The sequence below is a fragment of the Micropterus dolomieu genome, linkage group LG23 (genome assembly GCF_021292245.1).
Source record: "Micropterus dolomieu isolate WLL.071019.BEF.003 ecotype Adirondacks linkage group LG23, ASM2129224v1, whole genome shotgun sequence".
Taxonomy (NCBI): Eukaryota; Metazoa; Chordata; class Actinopteri; order Centrarchiformes; family Centrarchidae; genus Micropterus; species Micropterus dolomieu.
Window position 1 is genome coordinate 32,507,214 of NC_060172.1, and position 22,036 is coordinate 32,529,249.

Here is a 22,036-nt window from a genome sequence, read left to right on the forward strand (position 1 = left end):
AACTTTATCTGACATCACAAGTAGTGATGACATCGGTCTGTATCAGTCCCTCCTCCTCTCTCGCTGGCTGCAGGTAACGTTAATAGGTAAGAGGAGGAGCGGCTGGTTTGTGAGTTTTTAAGACTACAGACCAGTCTGTGCTCCAGACAGACAGCTTCTACTTAGCTTCTTTTTAACATTTGGCTAATGCCAAGCTAGCGCTGTTTTTGTATAAAACATACAGGATGAGATACTGAGGACAGAGATGATTAACCATTTCTACATGTTTAACATTACCTTACAGACAGGTGGATTGATAAAGTATTGTCTTTTTACTTGCGAAGGTTTTATTGCACGTACTTACAGTAACGAGCGTAGCTGTCATCAACTAACGTTACAGTAGTTTGGAGCCAACTTAACCCTGTGCAGCGGTGCAGCCTCTCGCTCTGCTGCCGCTGTGAGTGTGTGTGTGTGTGTGTGTGTGTGCGTGTGTGTGTAGGAGCCGACAGAGAGCAGGCAGAGACTGCAGCCTGATGATTTTCTTATCCATTGCATTTCAAATTAAATCAGATTTGACGCTCGAGACATAGCGCTACATCATAGGACCTGCAAGCCTTGATAGCAGTATTGATAAGCTCAGATCTAATTGATTTTCAGGTTTTGAGAAATTCTGGAACCGGGTCCTTTTGGAACCGGGTCTCGATCCCCATCCCTACCGCTTGGTGACCTTCATCCACTTCCTCCTTGCCCATCTTCTCCTTCATGGCTAAAGTGAAAGGAGTTTCTGCACTAGAGGGGCATCTCTGGGGACTTGAATCTAAGAAAAATATATTGAAATCATTTGTAGACATCATTCAGTAACCTTCCATATAAAATTGTCAGCTCACCTGTGTTTTGTATCTGAGCACGAGACGTTGCTACTGTTTATCTGGGGCTTCATTAGAACTGGGAGACGTGCGCTCCTTCAGATTCACGCCGTGTTGAAGTAAATGCTTCGTTATATTGGAGCTGCTTCCTCCCTTGCACAAAATCTCCTTACTGCAGGTGTGTTTCATTTTGCTGTGTCGTTCTCTTTTTTAGTGAGGCTAAGTCAAACTTTTGAGCGTTTGCTGCGGACTGCCATGATCCAGAAATGTAAACAGAAGTACTCTCTTCTCGTATGTTTTGATGGCCTACTGCGTAACAAATGACGCTAGGTCCGCGAAGCAGGTCCTGGCAGATAAGTGCTACGTTTATGTACTGTAAAATACTCACTGCAGTTCAATCAGAAGCGCTGCGGAGATATACATAAAGTTTGGACCCGATAAGCAGAATCCAAATAGGTGTCCTAACAAATCCTCTGTTCTTTGAAATTTGGTTAACCTTTCCAACTTGGAACTGGTTCTCAATACCCAACCCTATACTGATTCTGTTCTTTGCTGCAATAACCCAATTTCACCCTCAAGGATTAATAAAAGTCATGTTTGTAGCCTGTTCACCAAAATAAAAATGTGGATAAGACTGGAAACTGAGGCAATACCTATTTCTGCGGCACCACAGTTTTGACATCACTCCTCTATAACTCCAGGAAAAAGGAGTTAAAGTGCTGACAGAAAGCATAAGAGACAAATCTCTGAACTCAGGTACCAGTAACTCTGACAGCTTCCAGTGCTTCTTGGATGCTTCAGCACGTTGTCAGAACAATCTGTTGAATGATGACACTTGTGGTAAGACTGTAAGCCAAGCTTTCAGCTACATGGCTTGCCTAAACGCTTCCAAGTAGTTTCACACAACTCCTTGCCAACAAAGTCCTGAATGAGAACTCCATTGTGACGATCCGATCTCATTATCCTCTGCTAGGCCATTGTGGGAATATCCTGGCAACTCACTAATCAGTGCCTATGTCAATGACAAGATTGTTTACGGAGGAATGGAATCTCCTTTGGGAATGTCACGGCATCCTCAGAGGCCTGTGACTGCGTACCGAGCCTGGAGCGCGATGCATTTTCACACTAAGAATGAGTCTCTGCGGCTCTGCGTATGTGTGGGACAAGGCCCGAGGATAGCAGCGTATGCATTATGCATAATTAATGAACATGCGGAAAGGAATCACAATGGATGCCCACACAATGCGTCAGTATCTACGGCTGGGGTCAGAGGTCATGTCTGGCTTTGTGGGTGGACGAAGACAAACAAGGAGACCTTTGAAAGTGCAAGAGGTTTCATGTCCATAGCAAGAAAACAAAAATATATTGGTTGGTTGTGTAACAGCACAAACTTTTAATTTTTGTTAGATTTAAATGCATACTACTGAATTAATTATGGTATACTCCTTTATCAGTGTCTCTCTTTTATAAATTACTGTATACAACAAGCTACTGATGTGGTGTGTCTGAGAAAACATATTTTGAGGCTACGTGAAAGTTTCAAAACATAATGGTATGTTATTGACATCAAGTCTGGCTTTTGTCTTCGGGGTGAAAGGGTGCAATCAGGATTCACGCCCAGGTCAAATGACACTGAAGTAGTCACAGGTATTTATCAGCTCCAGCTCCGATCGGTGTGGCTCCTGTGTTTATGTAGTATTAGCATGCTAGGCTAACAGTCCATCAGCTGTGTGACTTCACATCCACTCTGTGACATTATTCAGAGCACACAAACACAGTAAACACACCTGTCAGCTGCCCAGCACGGTGCTGTTAAACCAGAAACAGACCAGCTACACCTTATTTTTTACACACCTCATGGGCTACATACAGCATGCCGCTAACTTGGCTCTATGGTGTAGCAATATTTATTACCACCCTACTAACTAAATACAAAAACACAGCCAAAGTGGAAGCGACCTTAGGCAAGTTCAGACCACTCGACAGTGCAGTTACACGTTAACTCACGCAGTCTGCTTCTCTGCTGCTCTTAGTAAGACTTCTTCTCTACTGGAACCAGAATTGATGCATTTTCTCATGTATTACTTTTACATGTCCACTAGTACAAAAACTTAGACTAAATTCAACAGCTTAACTTGTGACACAGCCACAAGCAGCTACTATTTGTACCCTCTGTCTGTTACGATATGGCTAATCCTGAAGGTACCACAGCAGTAAATCTGAAATCGTTTGAGTCTTATCTGTTACACCACAGTGTGTTGTTATTTCAGCTGCAGCTGGCTGTCCAAACTTGTAACACAGACATTAACTGTGCTCATCTGCGTCCATCTAGTACCTTATCTTTGTAATGTGAGCAAAGACTTGTTGGGAGAAATAAACAGGCTCACAGCGGCCACAAATGAAACTATTCTGACATTTCACTATTTTATTAAGGACTACTCAGCCCCTTCCTCATCCTAAACAGACTGGATTTAACGCAAATGAGCCAAATTAATCAGCGTTTATACTCAGACCTGTGTTCACTGAGAAGGCTGTTACATTAAGAGACAAGGCCAAACAGCTCCTTCTTACAGCTTCTATGTTCAGATCTCAGCTGTCCTTTAAAACGAGTCACATTCATCTGCTGCACCAAATTGAACAAAGACAGAGTAGAAGCGCCGGTTTGCTGGCAGTAATCACCTGGCACAATGGCCTAAAGCTTGATTTATACTCCTGCGTAGGGTCTGGGGAGCCTACGGTGTAGCTACGCATGTAGGCAGGCATTTATACTTGTGCGTCCGTCAATCTGCAATTAAACCCCCAAACGCTAGTCGGCAGTAGCGCTACAGCTTCCACTGTGTTGACTTCTGCCGGCCGGGCAGGCTAACTTCCGGTTTAGCCCTCCGCTAACGTGAATGGGGGTAAAATTGTAAACGTGTGGCTGGCGTAGCCTTTTCAAATGTTACCGACCGAGTGGATCACATTCTGATAGTGAGTCATTTCACTCAGGTTGTGACGGTCAAATATATTGATCCACCCTGTTACAACCGCTGTTTTGGCCGCTAGTAAAAGTTACTTCAAAGCACGGGCACTTCCTGTCGGCTCGGAGGTATTGCGAGGCTACCCAGCCGACCAATCACAGAGCTTATGGTCCACGTCGACTCAACGTGTAGTTACATTTTTGAGGAGGTGCACGTCAGGCTACGCCGTAGGTGATGGCGTAGGGTAGGGGGCTACACAGAGGCTATGCCATCGATTTGACGCAGAAGTATAAGGGTTGGTAGACCTGGCAGCTTCAAAGAACCTTCATAAGTTTTTCAAGTGGTCTGAATAGAAATGTTACTGTGGCATAGCTCAGACGAAAAAAGGCAGTGTTTAGCCAGACAAAATAATTCACAGTGACTCATTTGATGAGTAATGTGTACTTAATAGTGTGTCTGTAATATTTATTTGGCTGTTAAATTTCTCCTCAACTAGAAAGAAATCTAAGAATTATATCAAAATGAATCATCTGGCTTTGATGCCCTGTCAGCTAAGAACAGAATAGCATCTGTTCCCATCATTGTATGTGAATGATGATCAACATCTATAAAACACCTCAGTGAATGGTGCAAAGTCTCAGATTCAAAACTACCTTTACTGCTGATGTCTACAAAGCTCACTACAAACATGTGATTTACATGTAAAGTGATTGTTGTGATAATTGTGTCAAGCTATAAAAGCAACCCAACCCTGGACTCGTAGACTGGTAGGCTATAACATTCATACTGATCAATGTCCCACTTGCTCAAAAGTCTCACCAGTGTGATATCAGATTTCAATACCAGAAAGAATCAAATTTCTAGCTGCAGTTAGTCTGCTGCTAAAGATTAGGTTAGTACACTGTATACTGCTCCTTCTGGCCACTCATTTTGTAAATTACTCAAATTCACAGCACCACTTCACTCTGCGGATGTATAGATTTTTGACAGAAACGTCAGATTTCGTAACCAAGTGCATCATACTGTAGCCTTTTTATTTTTCCCAGTGTGCACCAGAGAGACTAAGGGTTGTGAAAATGCAAGGGGGTACATTTAAATCCAAACAAAGACAAACAGGGTTATTTCTTCATACAAGAAATGACAACCAACTCATGTCGAGGGCTGCATCAAAACAGCATCAAGCACCTACATGTTAGGAATACTAGCACAGTTTTACGAATGCAGATGTGACGTTATGGTCCACACAGGTTTGTTTCCTCCCGCAGCACTGACGACACTGAACCGTGACCCTCAACAGCAAAATACATAATGCACCATGGCTTGCAAACTGTTCCACCCCAATCATGGTGAAGGCAGAAATGTAATAGGTTTTAGAGGTGTGGTGCTAGAACTAATTAGTTATGCTAACCAGGAAATGATGCACAAGGGAGATGATTGGAAAACACTTAGACCTCCTGAGAAAACTATGCTCAAAGTACCCTTGAGCAAGACATTTACTAACCAAATGTTTTGCTGGAGATGATGCTCAGTGGTGCAGACGCTCCCTTGTTTGTAGTTGGTTTGCCTCCTTAAATAAGTATTCAAGGGTGTCACACATATCTGATTAAATCCTAATCTAATACAGGAAGTGAAGCATCAGAAGACCCCTGGGACTGTGGATCAAATAACATGTGAGGGAGTGGGTGGCTTTTAAGACAGTCCCCTCATGGATCACACCTAATTTAGGATTCAACATTTCAAATGAAATCACTTTAAAAGAGAATGCCAAATAGAAGACCCACTATTTTCTAGCAGAAGCAGTGAAGGCCTTACAGTATGTAGAACAGTGTAGCACTTGTTTCAGTGAAATCAGGATATCTTCAATAGGTAATGCAACACTCACAAATGAATGGTTTGCTTTTAGACTCCCACACATGAACTTGTGTACGGATAAGACCATAAACCAGACTCCGTTGAAAATCTTGCAGTTTAACGTTTTCTTCATTCACTGGTCTGCGTAAATTGCTCAAAGGACATAAATACGGATCTACCACGACTGTATGGGGTCTTCATGTGAATGCGGCATCATCTGGCACGTGAACATGAGTACATTTAAAAACTTCCTATCTTAGTTCACGGGGCTCGTTATAGAGTTTAGTGGCAGCTGGTTGTAAAGCCGAACAAAATATGTAATATTAACTGAAATACTGTGAGTGTTGTAAGATGAGTGCCGAACTCAACGTGGCATTAAATTGGCCTATTTTTGAATGGGGTCCTGCACACAGTTCTGTCAGTACGGGAGGATTAGCCAACCCAATGCAAGCCATGACTAGCTGGGGAGACGTTCTTCGCGCTTTGGCCAGTAACCCACTTCTCACACACACACACACACACACACACACACACACACCACCTCCACTCTCTCTCTCTCTCACACACACACACACAATACACACTTGCGCGCCGTCTAACATTAGCAGAATTCACGGTCTGGTCACTAAAAACCAACTACAGCTCTACATAACGTTATCTAGCGAAGTGATGTGAAAGAAGGCAAAGCACACACCCCGAGCATGTCGCAGTAATGTGCTAAGTTAAAGTACCTGTGTTTTGTGGTGGCGGCTGTGGTCGTTGACCACCGTTGGTTGGTGAGATGAGCTTAGCTTTCGCTGTCTCCGTCTGGCGCTTCACCGCTGTTTAATTCTCTCCTCATCACAGCTTAACCCAGCAGACTCGAACACAGCAGGCAGAAAGTATTAGCGAATATTTTGTTTTTCAATTACTCTCTCCATGCTGAGGGAAACGGCGCCAGTTAACGTTAGGTTGACCCTAAACAAAAAAAAAAAAAGAGGCTCCCCCGGGACAACAAGGCTCACGGGCTGCGTTCAGACATTCAGACAGTTTCTGCTCTATTCTGGGGGAGAAATAAAGACTACCACCGTTCTCCAAAAATTCCTTCCCGTTTGAAACAAAAGTCGCCTATCGTCGGAGTAACAGGACGCTATTTCCACGTTTAAACTTGTCGATAGGCTCTCCTCCGTGTTCCACTCAATGGAGAGCAGAGCACACCTCGGAGTGGAGACTGGCTGGACCGGAGCAGAGGAGCAGCGCTATCTCTGTGCCGCATTCACGTGCTATCGGAAACGTTGTGCACGAACTCCAACGACGGAGAAAGTTGGACGACGGAAAGGGCGAAGGCGTTATCATATTCCAGTCAGGAACCTGCCTGGTTGTGAATTAAAATGGTGGAGACGATGAAAGTCGCATAATGAGTTAATTTAATATTGCTTAGATAACCTAACTGAATTACATTTCTCCCATTCTTGCTGCTACCATAGCATAAACAATCTTACAAGAAATCCGTTTCTAAAACAAACCAACGGTCACATGATAACTTTCTGTAATAAGGGTTAGATAAAAACATGATAAATGACATAATAAAAACATGAAATCTCTCTTTTCTGTGGAGTGACTAGTAACTAGTAACTAGCCAGACATAGTACACAAATGAACCATTTGTAGTCACAGTTCTAGTGAATAAATGCTATTGTTCTCAGCCTAAATGGCCAAGAGCGTTTACCTCCAATTTGACTGCCAGGCTGGGCAATGTATCACCCACAGGGCCTTAAACAGAGGCAATACATTTGTAGTCATTCTAAAGTTAGATGGTAGGAACCTATGGCAGGAACAGATGAGGTGTACCTGAAGGCAGCATGCAAGTAGCAAAGTGCGACTAAGAGCCCATCTGTGTTATGGGGGCTGATGCACCGTTTTAATAAGGCCTCCATCTGCAACAATAGCGAGGGAAACATAATTAAACTGTCAGAGCATACGTTTTTTTCAAGAATGAACTTCCACACTCAAAGAAGACTCTTGGTTTTCTTACTAAACTATTGGTTAAAGCTTCTCTTAAGCTTTTAGTGTTAGCATTTAGTGTTATATAGTAAAAAAAACAAACACTGGCTCTTATGTAGAATTTATTTAGTATCACAATATATGAAACGACCTGGGTGTTTGGAAGATAACAGCTTTGCTGCATTAACACATTGTTTAGTTTTCTCCAACAGCTTAGTGTTTGTGCTGTGCAGCTTGTTCAGCCACGGTGCATAAACAGCTGCTGTAGATGGTCAGATGAACAATGTAACTCCACTCTTCCTACACAGTTTGCACATCATTTTAACACAAACAACTCACAAGAAAAGTGTCAATTAAGCCAGAGACAGCAGATTTAACCATGTGAAATGTTGTGAGAGATGTTGTAATCACAGATTTGAGAAGTGAGAGCTGTTTCAGTCACATGCTCATATAGATACTGTACAAAGGCAATGTGATCTGAGAGCTACACACTTCCCTTCGGAGGATGATTCAAAGATAGAACTGAGTCCAGCACATACGGCTGTGATATGACAGCTAAGTACATTTTTTGGCCCCTATTTTCCCTCACCAGTGTCACTCACACATCTCAGTTATTCAGTGTCAGTGCTCTCAACTACAAACCTCACCTTCTTGGTCTTTCATATTAATAGCCCCTGTGTCCACTAGGATGTCCCTGTTTTTTGTCAGCACCACTAAACAGAAGCTGATCCTGGATCACACTGTTGTTTGAAACAAGCTTCTTCCTATAAAAGCAGAAATATTCGTCATCTGAAACTGAACAGAGGCTCCGTCACACAAAGAATAGGCATTAATGCAAGATGTTTTTAATGACCTGAAACAATGCTGAACAGAGGAATGGTCCAAAACACATTTGAACTTTTATCCAAGTCTGGTCATCAGTTACATGCATGTTGTCATTTTTAGGTATGTTCTTGCCTATGTCCAGCCAGAAGAAATGTCCAGCAGTGAAATAAATGACCAGCAACCACCAAATACTGACCAGTAATGGATTTCTGCACCTGCATGCTTGACTTCATTCTCTAACGCACACTAACAAACTCTGCCTGTATGAGTCATACATTTTGTACTTGCTCTTTTAACTCACATATAAAAGGTTCTGTCAGTCATGTACTAATGGCATGAGTGACTTCTTTCATTTTAATAAGCCAGTGGTGGAATGTAAGTACATTTACTCTCAAGTACAAATTCAAGGTACTTACAATGTATTTCCATTCCATTTTATGCAACTTTATACTTTTGCTACGCTACATCTCAGAGGCAAATATTGTATTTTTTCCTCCACGACATTTACTACGAGTTAGGCCTTCCAGTCAATTCAAATTATTCATATGCTTCCTGTCTAATGAAAACCATGTTCTGATAACATGAAGGATTAAGTGTTCCTTTGAGAAGAGTCTCCTACTGCTTCAGCTAAATAAACTATTTAAGCCCCACTTGAATCAGCTGGAAAGTGCATCACCACAGAGCTGAAAACTGGGCGGTTTTTCTGAGCTCAGGAACAGCTCACTTTTTAGAGATACGATGTGACAGAGCTTTTACTTAAGTAAGGTTTTGAACTCAGGACTTTTACTTGTGTTTTTTCACAGTGTGGTATTGCTACTTTTACCTGAGTTTAGGTTTAGAGATAACGGATGTGAATACTTCTTGCACCACTGCAATAAGGTAGGCTACATGATGTACTTGTTAAATGGGTATACTGTATATTACTCTCTCGCTTTATAACACATTCTTTATTAATGTTCATTTCTCCTTTGGCAACTCAAAGGCATGCTGTCATTACATTTGTTCATTTGCACAGCTAAGCTGCGAAGCCGAAGCTGCTGCTCGGGCTGGCTAAGCAAATTTGACCAGGTGTAGCCATTTGGACATTTGCATCTAATTACAGTTATGATCCATGTGAGGACAGAAAGTAGAAGAGTAGCATTGTACTGGGAGGAAAGAGCCTTCTTCCACTGCTTTCCATACTGCTTCAATCTGTTTCAGCTTACATCCAGATCTGGCAATTGTTGCTTCTGTCTCGTCAACAGCATTTTGGTGATGTCCGTTTTTTCTTGTGCCACTATGCAACAACTCTCATCGCCCTTTCTGTCCAACACAAGGAATGACAGATGCACCATGAGATAATAGAACCTTCACTCTGTATTCCTTTTTCTTTACCAGCAAGGTTTCCTTTAACATAGGATACATTCTTTCTAGATATCGAGAAAGAACACTCATCACGATATATCTTGTGAAATCTGATACGATTTTAGCTGTCTGCACACTGCATTAAAGCAAAAGATTTTTCTCAGGAGTGACACGTTTCTGCTTTATTTCTTCTCTTTGTAGGGCTGTAAATTTTAAATAACACATTTAACAGATGTAGCAATTGCAGGCTATCATTTTCTACATCACTAACCAGCCCGTCTTTACTAATCATCTGTTACTCTCCGATTAATGTAGGTTGGCCTTTCCTTACATAAATTATTTTATTTTTTGTCCAGAAAATCTACTTCATAAAGACATTTGATCCAAACCTGCCCTCTAGTGTCAGCATTAGCTCCATGCAGTCACAACTGTACTGTGGGCATGCCATATGCCCATCAGCGTGGCATTTACTGATGACAATCTTGATGCATTTGCATAAACTAAACACGCAGTGATCAAGGACATCAGCTTTATGTACAAAGGATTTATTGTAGTGAAAGCTGCTGTATGATATTTATCAGTTTGAATTTTTTTTAAGTAAGAAAAATATGCAAACACAACCACAATGTGCCTGCATCCATGTCATGTTAGTGAGAGAGAAGTTAGCTTGGGTTACAGATAATCAGATAGCGTCTCTCAGTTACAGTAGGTGTGAATTTCTTTGTGACTGACACACTGAGACAATAGATGTGTTAATCAGAAAGAGAAGCCCAGAATGTTTTGTACAAATCATGCCATGCCATTTAAGATGCATTTTTCAGTTACTCCCTTTTAATTCAAAGTAAAACAAGAATATAAAATGATTCAAATCCACATTTATAGACAGGAAGATCAAATATGACATGAACATAAACAAAAGGAGGGAGGAGGGTTGCATTTACATTGTGCATTTACACTGTACATTTCATCATTCTGTCCTATTTTAATCTCAGTTCACGCTCTCTTAGATACTGTGTCTGTACCAGTACTGGCAAAAATGAAAATCAGTCACATAAAAGAACAACAAAAAATATGAATAATATACTCTAATGTTGCTTTGGGTTTCTTGAATGGTACTTTTTGTCCCTTCAGCAGATTTCAGTGAAGTGGTATTGTATCGATGAACGTAACTGCCAAAATAAAGGATGTCAAGTTAGGCAAGGAAATAATGCAGAATACAGTCTATACAATTTATAGACTGTAAAAAATGATTAGGGGGGAAGGTGGGGATTTTTGCTGAAGGGAGGTTGGCTGAAGGAAAGGATCTTGAATTTTTCCATGCCCCAGATTTATATTTTATTTAGGATATGCAGAAGATTTTTGCTCAAGTTGAAACATTTTCAACTAGCATGTCTTTGTGTCAATTTGCGCCGCCTCCGGCAAATTTATGTCTAGCTGCATATTACATACACTCTGTATGCAATTGTGTGACCTATAAAATTTGCCTAATGTTCTATAAAGCGCCATTTGTTTCACAAGCCAGTGGTCACCTACAAAACGTTAAATGTACAGTATCATATAAAATTAATCTATAATATCATGCATGTTCAGCAGTCTAGTGTTCCACCAAGAGGTGAAGCAAAAATATTACAATGTTGCCTCTTGTTGGCTAATTCATAGACAGCGTTAATAACTGGTCATTAACTTTTCAAAAACAGAGAGCAGCTGGAATGCTGGGTAAACAGAATGCTCTATTTGTTATGTTTACCATAAATTTGGCAATTACCAATTCAAACCCTAATGTATGATCTGAGCTATTCTTGGTTCATTAACACATTAAGCTTGAAATCAGGGTTGAGTTGAGAAATTAGGAGTAAAAAGTGTTTTGTTTTTTTTACAAGGGGAAGGGAGGGTCCAAACAAATATTAATAACCCTGGGGAGGGTCTTATCTTTTTTAAAGTACATATTTTTCATTTTATAGTATAAAGTATTTGTTTGGGGCTTTTTGGCCTTTATTTATGACAGGACAGTTGAGACAGACAGGAAATGTGGGGGAGAGAAAGAGGGGATGACATGCAGCAAAAAGCCTCAGGTCGGACTCAAACCCGGGCCGCTGCGGCAAGGACTCACACTCTAGCCGTGAGCTAGCTGGCGCCCATTTTAAAGTAAAAAGTAAAGTTTGTCCCCTCCTCCCTACCCAAATCCTTTTGGTACAGTCCCTTAATGAAAATTAAGTTTCAGAAGAGACTGTGAAACAGCTCACAAGGCAGTGATTTCTACCACCATCAATAACACGCCACAGGAAGAAACTCTAAAGCAGGAAACCTGTCACCTGTTAAGTCAAGCTACATGAATCAAAATAAAAGTGTCTTGTTGGCTGAAATCAACCCGTTAGGCTGGTGTAGCCTAGGTGTGTGATGGCGCTATTGAAGCAGTTACCTGAACAGCAGTCTGGCGACCATGGACATGTTGCTCTTAGTGCAACAACAGTGTAGTAAAATGTACCTTACTGCCAGGAAAAGAAATATAAAAATGTCTGTAACTTGATACACAGTGATAGAATTAGCAAAGTTGCACAGCGTTAGCTTGTCAAGCCAAATGTTGCAGTTATAAGGACAGCAGGCTGAGTGCTGGGGTTCAGTGTTTCACACTTTGTAGGGTGGAGAAAATATATTTTAGAAAAGGAAACAAAATAAAATGGCACAGGAATAAAATCATCTACTTTGCCTGACCAGAAGCAACAAAACACCTGATTATGCTTATTTAGAAAATATACAGAGTTTGGGACTGAATTTTAGTTGCTCAATTTGACTGAGTAGCCTTTCTTATACATTCATTTTTTCCCCACTATAACATTTTTTGAAGCCACTTAACCCATTTGTTTAACATCATGAAAAGAGATTGTAGTGAATAAACTGATGAGCACAGTCTAAATGAAAAGAGGGTGCAGCAGTACACTGTGGCAGTTGTTCTCTAATATTGCACTAAAACATTTTGGCAATAAACCCTCAGGCACAAAGCTAACTAAGACCCCAGTCAGCCCCAGCTGCCCTGTGGGAGGCAGGACTCACAAGCATCTATGTCCACTTTGCCACTAAACACAGGTGTAATACTGTCTATATTAGATATTAAGTGATACCCGGGATGGTGAAGTCAGATTTTCACTCTACTCCTGAACCCTGGCACGAGTCCACTGAGCTCATAAATGCACTGAGAGCAGAAAATAAGCAGAATGAGATCATAGTGCAAATAAGAAAGCAGGACTTCAAACTATCAGGGACTGTAAAAATGAGTGCTCACAAGTGCCACGTTTGTTTTAGCAGCAGTGGCAACGCCTGAAACCGAGCCACGACCAACTGATGCATCAAACATGTAAAACCTTGGTTAAAAATCAAATTTTGCTAAAAAAATAAATTCTCTACAGTCACGCCTATTTCAGATGAGCCTTGGAATGTATGAAAATATTTTTAAGCACTGTCTTACACAAAAATGTATTTCCTTTCATTTGAAGCATTTTAAAGTCTTATACTTCTGTTTATTTTCTAATAGCCATTGCACATTTTTCAAAAGAAAGAGGCCAAAACATTTAAACAAATTAAAACCAAATGAGGAGAGCTGTTTCTTCCTGCCAAGTAAGAAGTTTGAAGGAAAGCTGGAAACACACCCGAGGCACCTCTTTGCGACACACTGTACATTCATACACACACGTGAATTCAACATATTGGTCAAACAGTATTTGCAGATGGTATTTAAGTGCATCTAATGGGTGAAGTTTGCCCCACTGAACTGTATAGTAAATGCCAAAAAATAGTTAAGCACCTTAAAGCCAATTGGTGTAGTTTCTTTGCGACACAGAAATTAGATGACACTGTCTAATCAGTCTTAATGTGGTAAACTCCACCCAGTTGGTGCTTCAAGGTGGTTAAAACAAACACTCAAGATTACTTGCAACTACAGTCTTAAGTCTGGTCTGACTGTTTGTTCCCTTGACACACACACACATAGTCATATCTCAAAGCCTCACTCACTCACACACACACACACTGAAAAACACTGCAGCTCACTCTATCTCGATGCAAACAAACCGTATTCACATTCAGAAGACGCTGACAATTTCTGCACTGTGTTCGCTCGGACACTCACTACACGGGGGTGCAGTATGAGCCGGGCTTTAGCTGTTGTCCTCGTCATTGCTCTGCGGCTGGGACTTCTCTGGGTTGGAGGAGCCTTCGAAGCGCTGGGAGGCGATGGCTGCTTGGTGAGACATACTCTTCCTCACTATGTCACCTTTCCTCCACAGGGTGATCTCCTGCAACGACACAATACAAGCCTAATGATTTACAGGACGGTATAGGAGATTTCTCACACCTACAGTGTTGTGAAGGGTCAAAATGTTTACATACAATGAACAAATATTATACTTTCTGATGGCTGAATAACAGCGAGTCTTTGACAAAATTACACCCATGAGAGCTGTTGAATGAAAACAATTCATAGTGTTAACACTGTTTTAGATATTTAGCCTATGTGCTGATGTCAAACATGTTTACCTGTATGCGCAAAAACATGTTGCATGGTTAATAATGAGATACAATATATCAGGGCTCGGCAAATAAGTCAGGCATCGGGCCAGAACATCGTCAATTTATCATTTATAATCTGTCAGATGTGCCTGTTTAGCTCAGTCAGTCAGAGCACAGGACTCTCAGTCAAAGGGTTGTGTGTTCAATCCCCACTTGCTGCTAGAATTATTTTTCTCCCCTTTCAACAAATTGATTATGAAGAGATCTTTTTACAAGTTCTCAATTAAGCATATCCAGGAGAGTGTGCCTCCCAGCGGTTGGTCCACATCAACCCATGGACACTTATTTTCATTTCCCCAGTTATCTCCAGGCAGAGGAAATTCCTGTGTTTCTCATTCAGGGGCATTAGATGTCACGTTTTCTGATGGCTTTTTCAGAGGTGTGTCAAGCAAGCCAGGGACTCTTTCCTTCAGAACTTTTCAAAGTAAAAGCTCTCAATTAAATTTTGGCCAGCTTTGGCCCCCAGCCTGCCTATTGCCAACCACTGCTATATATCCTGTGGAGGAACTAGGACTGGAACTAACATTAATGTCCCTATGGATTAAATTATTTTTAATCGTGAAGTATAAATTTTTTGAAAATTATCACAGTATCTCAGAGCCCATGGTGACATCTTCGAATCGCTCGTTTTGTCCAACCAAAAAAAAAAAAAAACTAAGATATAAAGTTGTTTGGCATTTTTGCTTGAAAAATGTCTGAAATGATTAAATGATTTGAAATTGAATCAAAACAGTTGCTGACAAATGTTCCTGATGATCGACTGAATCGTTGCAGTTTCAGTTTGCTGTACGATGTGCAGAAAAAACACATTAAGACACACATTATTTTTCCAAACAGACTATTTGTATACGTTTAAATACATCTAGGATCAGTCTGGACCAGATCTTTAAGTCTCAACCTCAATCGGATTTACTGTAACCCTGTTGAAACCATCAGGGGTATATTTTTCTAACTAGAGAAAGTTTGCCAGAGACACAGAAGACATTACACAGCTGTTTTCTTCTACTCTTCCTCTCCTCGTGACGAGTAAACTGAACTTGGTGAGTAAACTCAGTAGAATGCTCTTTTAACCTTCAGGTAGGTGCATTGCATCCTGAGGTTTTCAGCTGAGTGAAGAAGAGAGCGACAGCTCACTAATTGAATTAACCACGGTGAAGTAAGCGTACCTGCTGTTTGAAATAGCGTCTTTCCTCCTCATCTATGAGGACCAGGTTGAGGTAGTACTTCACGGAGAACTTCTTGTTAATGTCCCTCATGGTGGGTGTCATCTCGTAGCCTGCTAGGAACAGCCTGATGGGGATGGACTCTCCTGTAGCACGAGCAGTCAGAAACAGATGTAGTGTGCAACAAATGAAGTTACAACAAAAACATGGTAAAAAGCCTGGTGATTACCTCTGACCGGTGCGCCGTCCATGATTTCGTACTTTGCTATGGTGTCGTTCTCGTGGTAGACGTTTGGCCCCGTGCCGGTGGTCTCGCGCTTGATGATGTCAATCTCCATATGTTTGATCTTAATCCTCACCAGCAGGAAGTAAATCTTCCCTACAATCACATCTTTTAGATGATACCTGCACGCAAACGGTATGATCTGTCAAAACCGACTCGCTTATATGAAGGAAACAGGTCCAATTCTGATCAAAAAGGAAGTCTAAGTTATTTTAGTTGATTCTTGTATAAAGAAAATCATACTTGGACTTATTGTACTCAAACTCTATGTGTAGACAGTCCTCGATCCCCACTTCCATCTTGATGGAGGAGTTGAGCTCAGGGTAGGTGCTGAGTGTGTGAACCACAATGTCCAGCTCTTTGCTGATGTCATTCAGTCTCCGGCTTACTGTCGCCCTCAGAAAGTAGCTGGAAGAAGAAAAAAAAGAAATCACATGACTATCAAACAAGAGTACAAGACTGTAACACTGTAACCAGCGAGTGGGCCCGTACTGCTCAATACACAACTAATAGAAGCTGAAAAACGGAAAAATTGACAGTTTTAATATTCTTAGATTCTTACCACTGCTGGGACGAAAATAGCAACATATGCAATAATGTTAGCGCTAATACTTCAGTATATTGGGAGATACACTTATTCACTTTTTTGCCAAGAGTTAGACTCATACCACCGTCACCCTCATATTTAACCCGTGACAGGAGCCAGGAGACCGTTTAGCTTAGCAAAAAGACCAGAAACAGCTAACCTGGCTCTGTCCAAAGGTAAAAAATAAATCAGCCTACCAGCACCTCTAAAGCTTATTAAAATGTTATATCACATAACACAACAAGTTGTGGTTTTACGGGTAGTGGCCAAGAAAAAGCCCTGCATAAAGCCCCACATAACAGCCAAATATGGGAGTGCTACTGATCAGGAGACTTATCAAATTTAGACTTCATTAAGATTTGAGTTAGTGGAAAACCGTTTAACTGCCAATATGAATGTTCTCATGAACTATTATGTACAGTGTTGGTGAATAAAAGTGTATGGGAGAAATTTCTACTAAATCTATATTGCAAATGAATCATGCACACCACGCACAGAGCACACAGTAGAGCTTACCGTAATTTGACGTTCTGACCGGTGTAAGACTCGTAGGGTTTCTCAACATGTGTGAACTCAAAGTCAAACGTCTGTGACTGTGTGAGCTCCCCTGGCCGAGCCAAGTCTTTCACAAGAGAAACAAACTCGTGGTGGTTTCCTCTGTCATAGTATAGCTCTGGAAAAGACACATTAATAGCATCAGGCAACAACAGTTGGGCAGTTTTATAAACTCTGATAAAGTGTTTGTACAAGCATTTATGCCTTAAGGATCTGAAGAGAACAAAGTAAGAGGAACTTCCTACAGTTGCTGCAGACTGCTTCACGGGACACACTGCATTTTAATACATTACAAAAGAACTTGAGTAATAATATGTACCTTTGAAAAAATGCAAACACACTGTAGCTAGACTGAAAGAATGATGTTTTCCTAATCAAGTGGGTCCTGAGGCTGGCTTTACACAGTGCAACCTTTGTGCAATCCTGCTGAAAATAAGTTCTCAGTTCTTGTCCTTGTCTTGAAACAACTGGACATGATATCTTAATGAATCATCGTGAAACGTTGGCTGTTCTTTCTGACTGTGTTAAACGGGTTTAAAATAAACATCAAATGGAGAAAGTGTTCCGTCTGTCTTGGAGATCATGTGTCTGAGAAACATGACATCTGTTTTTAGGTTGTACAAGGGAGCTGCCTTTGTCCATTAATAATTTCACTTTACATGCCGCCATTGGGTGGCAGTATACATCATTACAGAGCACAATGTATGTTTTCATAGTTATGCAGATGATATGCTACTGTAAATTCCTGCTGACCCAAATGATGTTGCAGCCACTCTGTTACTACCTGTCTTTAGACAAATGAATAAATGAATGAGCAATAAGTTAAACGAGGACAGAAATGTAATCCTACTAGTCGGCCCTAAAACAAAAAGATAGATGCTGCTTTCATTAAATATGAGGTTGTAAGTCTAATCTAAGATTCTGATCCGAGCTTTAAGTCCCACATTAACAAGCCAATGAAAACATTAATTCAGAAACAAGCTAAAGTACACTTACATTACGTTATAAATCAAAAAGATGCATTTCTTTCAAACCAACCTGATTATGGTAACAAACCAGTTAGTTTAGAATAGTTAGTTTAGATCGCTATGCTTTGAATTGACTGTAAGGTCCTCGTCCAGATATACAAAGCCTAATGGTGGTGATGGAGCAGTGGATAAGACACATGCCTTCGGTGTGAGACACCCAGGATCAGTTCCCCACTGTGTCCCATCCACCAATGTGTCCCTGAGCAAGACACTTACCCCTAGTTGCTCCTGGCTTGCAACCTCTGACATAAATAGCAATTGTGTTTTTTTTTCTCTAAAGGAACACACTATCTATAGATCCAGGGAAGCTAAAAACGTGTCTCTGCACTTCAGCCTTTAACTAGCTCTGACTTTCATGATGCAGGCATGATATTCTTTTTGCACTTCACATGTATGCACTTTATTATTCAGTTGTTTTTATTTTTCCTATGTTATTCATTACTCATTTTTATCTTTATATTATATCTATTATATTATCTTTCCATCTCTTTATTTTACATTTAAGTATGGTATTCTTTCCTGTTTTTGGTCAATGTGCATCATTAATTTATATATCATTTTACATAGCTCTAACACAAGTAAAAGTTCACCATGTATATTTTCAACCAACCTATCAGACTTTTAAACTCTAATTGAGTTACAAACTCAATTTAACACCAAAACCTTTTGTTGTAATGAGACCAATAAATCTACCCTGCACAGCTGACCTTGTGATTTAAGGGCACACTCTGGTGACTGGTGAATGAAGAATTCAGATCCTTGACAGGAATAACTACAGTATGTAAAAATACTCAATTCTCAGGAAGTCCTGCATTCAAAATCTTACTTATATAAAAAGTACAAAAGTCTCATGTACTTTAAAAGCAATAGTACACGTTATTTACCTGAATGGTACAAAATCTGTCAATGTTACATTTTTAATATATTGTTTTGGGTTATTATTACTAATGCATTAACATGTAAAAGCATGATGCAGCTGGTCAAAGTGGAGATAATATTAACTAGCCTACTTTATAAAGTATTGGGCAGTGTGATATGTAACCATTAATTATATTTTATAAGCACATAATGTTTTGTATGTAGAGTCTTAATTTGCAATATAACTAGTAACTATAGCTGTCAGAGAAATGTAGTGGAGTAAAAGTATCAAGTAATTACAAGTATCTCAAAAGAACAGGGTCTTTTTGATTGAAGTACTGTAAATACATTATGTAGCCCCCTGGTAGAGTTTCTACTGTTGTTGTTGTTACAGTAGCTTATGTGGATCAAAATAAACAAACCAACTTCAGGAAATGTACTTTGTCACACCCAACTACTGCTGCTTTTGTGAGAATCATCCAGCAGAAACGTGTGTTTGTATCATCTGAAATATTCCAGTCTGCTAACAGCACAACAGCAGCTTTTTTCTGCAGCCTGCTGCTAATTGCAGTGTGTGTAAGGATAGCCCTGGACTTCAATAGGCAAGCTACTTCTCAGTCTGAAAGTCACAGCTCTAATCTGAAAGAACGCCACATTAAAAAAAAAAGGGGTCGAAGGTCAGTACCGCAGCTAGCCAATGGCTGATGTGTCAGCTGATGTTAGCTTGCACCCGCGTTTGTCACGAGACCTGACACTTGTTACGACAGTTCAGTAGTCTGTGGTTGGCCGGTGTGAAGTGGTTCACATGTTATTTAGTAAGATAAATGTGCAAAACCACACAGTGTGAGTGTTTAGTGGCGTATTCCTCGCCTGTAGCTAGCTCCCTAACATCTCCTGTCATACTTTGGCTACTTCTCTCGGCGGGCTCAGTGTGAAACGCAGGCCCGCCAGTCGCTCACCTATCTGGCCGATAAACTCAATCTTGATGCCGTTGTGCTCCAGCCTCTTTCCCGGGTACTTGAGCGTAACGTTGACTTTCCCCGACACCGTTTCCCCGTCGTAGAAGAGGAAATACTTGTCCTTCCTGCCGTCTTCGCTTTTATGCTCGGCTTTCTTTCTCGTTTCGGCGTCATTCAGAACTATATCGATGTCCGCACTTTGACCAAAACCGAAGAAGCTCATGGCTGCTCGTCAGTCAAGCTGTCACTGGATCCTGCTCCCTGTTCTACAAAGAAGCACACTAGTTTGTTCGCGTTTTGCTGTGAGATGTCCAACGCAAACAGCTTCCCAGATTATTGAATACTCCGAGTTACAACCGGTTGACTGCGCATGCGTTGGCAGTCGTGAAGGAAAGCTGTATTTATCAAACGGCTTTTCGTCTTTGTCTTTTCCTTTTACCTGTTGATATAAACTACACTCTCAGTGGTGGACTAGCACAACAATATATGGTTGAATGTGATCATTGTAAATGCTAGTATCTTTTCTCCTTACAATATGTCTGCACTTTTTTGGCGCAGTATCAACAGGCTGAAGAAACAACAAGCCGTATGAAGCTTCACTGTGACTTTGCTGCCCGGAGTTCAGCCTTTCAGGCAGGCGTGCCGTTCATAATCTGAACCATGTTACGATAGGCAATAGACATCATGTGGACATTCTTGGTGCAGTGGCTTTAATATGAGTTATTCTTTCTCAGATTCTTTCATTTGATGGATTTTTAGGCGCATAAAGAGAAGTGAAAGTATCCACAAGCAGAAGAAAAAAATTATGTAAAAAATATATATAATAAATGAAATCTTTAATTATCCTGTTACTGTGATGTATTTTGGGACCTGAAAAATGAAAAAGATGTTTCTTAACTTCAAGTTTTAAACGTCAAAGGCTAAACAATGGCTGCTACATAGCTGTCCTTCATAGAATATGGAGATCTTGCTATCAGAATATTTTTTATTGGCCAGGTATGGATTTTGAGCTGACTCATATTTACCTTCTACTTCACTGATATTTGCTTCACTACAACTTTTTCAACTCTTGTATTTCTTAACAGTTTTTATCAATTGTTTGCCCATATGATTTACATGTTTTAGTTCTTCATGTCAGACATTGACTGTCTGTCTCCATCTAAATAAAGGTTGGTGGAATTTGCAAACACCAGAGACAATGATGGAACAAGTTCTAAATATTCTATTTATGTTGTTTATTTTATCTATAACCAAAACCAAACTCATAATGATGAAATGATGATAGGGCCAAATGGATCAGGACAGTCTTTTTGTAACGTTCATTTGAAACTCTTGTTACTGGGTATGTCTTTAAGAATGTGTCAAAACACCTTCCAACACTTAACACCATGTTGCACAAGAGGTCACTTTTCATGTGGTCATTCAAGCTCATGTTAAACTCAATTTGGTGTCTGGAATAAATGAAAATAATGCATAATAAATGCATCTGTGTATCAGAATTAACGATTTTCAAATGTTCCTTGCGTCTGCTGTAGCTCAAACTTTCAGTCTTTCCAGTGGGTGAAAAAAGAAAGCCATTTTGGACACAGGTCTGTGACGGCAGTGCTGCACCACTAGAGGGCAGAGTTAAATAACAACAGGAGACGGATCAACCCCAGTGCCCTCCTCAGCTCAACTTCAATGAAGAAGGTTTTTGCATTCCTTATATTTTGTACCATACCATGCCAAATACCTTACTATATATCATATTATAAGCCTTACATATTATTATTATTATTATTATTATTATAAGCCTTTTTGTTTTCTTTTTTTCGTCCTAGATTTGAATTCCTGTTAGGATGGAAAAGCCTCTTAAACTTCAGAAAGGTTTCCGTTGACAACCCGTGCACAGGTCAGTATCACATTTTTAATTAAAAAAAGGTAAATATCAGCCAAATAGGCCTAAGCAAGAGCTTCATCAGTTATTCTTCTATACGCCAACAGCAGTAGTCATAGGAAATATGTGTATAGAGGAAGAAACAAGTTATTACGAGTGTGTGTTTGTGTGTGTGTGTCTCACATTAGCTCATTAGGAGGCTCCTCTGGGAACAGCTTCTTTTAACTGCATAATTAGTTCTGGTGACTTATGAAAAAAAAATATAGTGATCCCTCATTTTACAAACAGTTTTATGATCAAACTTGGCAACAGTTAAATGACTCCCCTGGGGCTTTTACATTGCATGAACCAAGACCT

At 40.4% G+C, this 22,036-nt stretch overlaps 2 protein-coding genes across 6 annotated transcripts in view; both read right to left on the reverse strand.

Annotated features, from left to right (window-relative positions):
• arhgap32b (Rho GTPase activating protein 32b) overlaps window positions 1-6,923 on the reverse strand; it is a 229,049-nt gene extending 222,126 nt beyond the window's left edge. For 4 of the 5 annotated variants that reach the window (XM_046039714.1, XM_046039713.1, XM_046039709.1 and 1 more), the window contains exon 1: window positions 6,388-6,923. The gene's annotated coding sequence lies outside the window, so the exon portion shown is untranslated. Of the gene's footprint in view, window positions 1-695; window positions 797-6,387 lie in introns of all 5 variants that reach the window. The other variant, XM_046039711.1, reaches the window with a different exon arrangement.
• A 3,414-nt stretch (window positions 6,924-10,337) lies between these two features.
• Window positions 10,338-20,282, reverse strand: vps26bl (vacuolar protein sorting 26 homolog B, like). Its single transcript, XM_046039912.1, has 6 exons — window positions 19,804-20,282; window positions 16,920-17,076; window positions 16,061-16,225; window positions 15,764-15,939; window positions 15,538-15,680; window positions 10,338-14,097 (listed from the first exon to the last, which is right to left on the reverse strand). The coding sequence occupies exons 1-6, from the start codon at window positions 20,024-20,026 to the stop codon at window positions 13,960-13,962; spliced, it is 1,002 nt and encodes a 333-aa protein (XP_045895868.1). The 5' UTR covers window positions 20,027-20,282; the 3' UTR covers window positions 10,338-13,959.
• Between the last annotated feature and the right edge of the window lie 1,754 nt (window positions 20,283-22,036).

Excerpts from the sequence above, each read along its gene's own strand:
- vps26bl (XM_046039912.1), bottom strand. The coding sequence starts at position 20,026 with ATGAGCTTCTTCGGTTTTGGTCAAAGTGCGGACATCGATATAGTTCTG. Across the intron at positions 17,077-19,803 it reads TGAGTTTATCGGCCAGATAG|AGCTATACTATGACAGAGGA; the intron begins GTGAGCGACTGG and ends TGTCTTTTCCAG. Across the intron at positions 15,940-16,060 it reads TTTGAGTACAATAAGTCCAA|GTATCATCTAAAAGATGTGA; the intron begins GTATGATTTTCT and ends GTTTGCGTGCAG.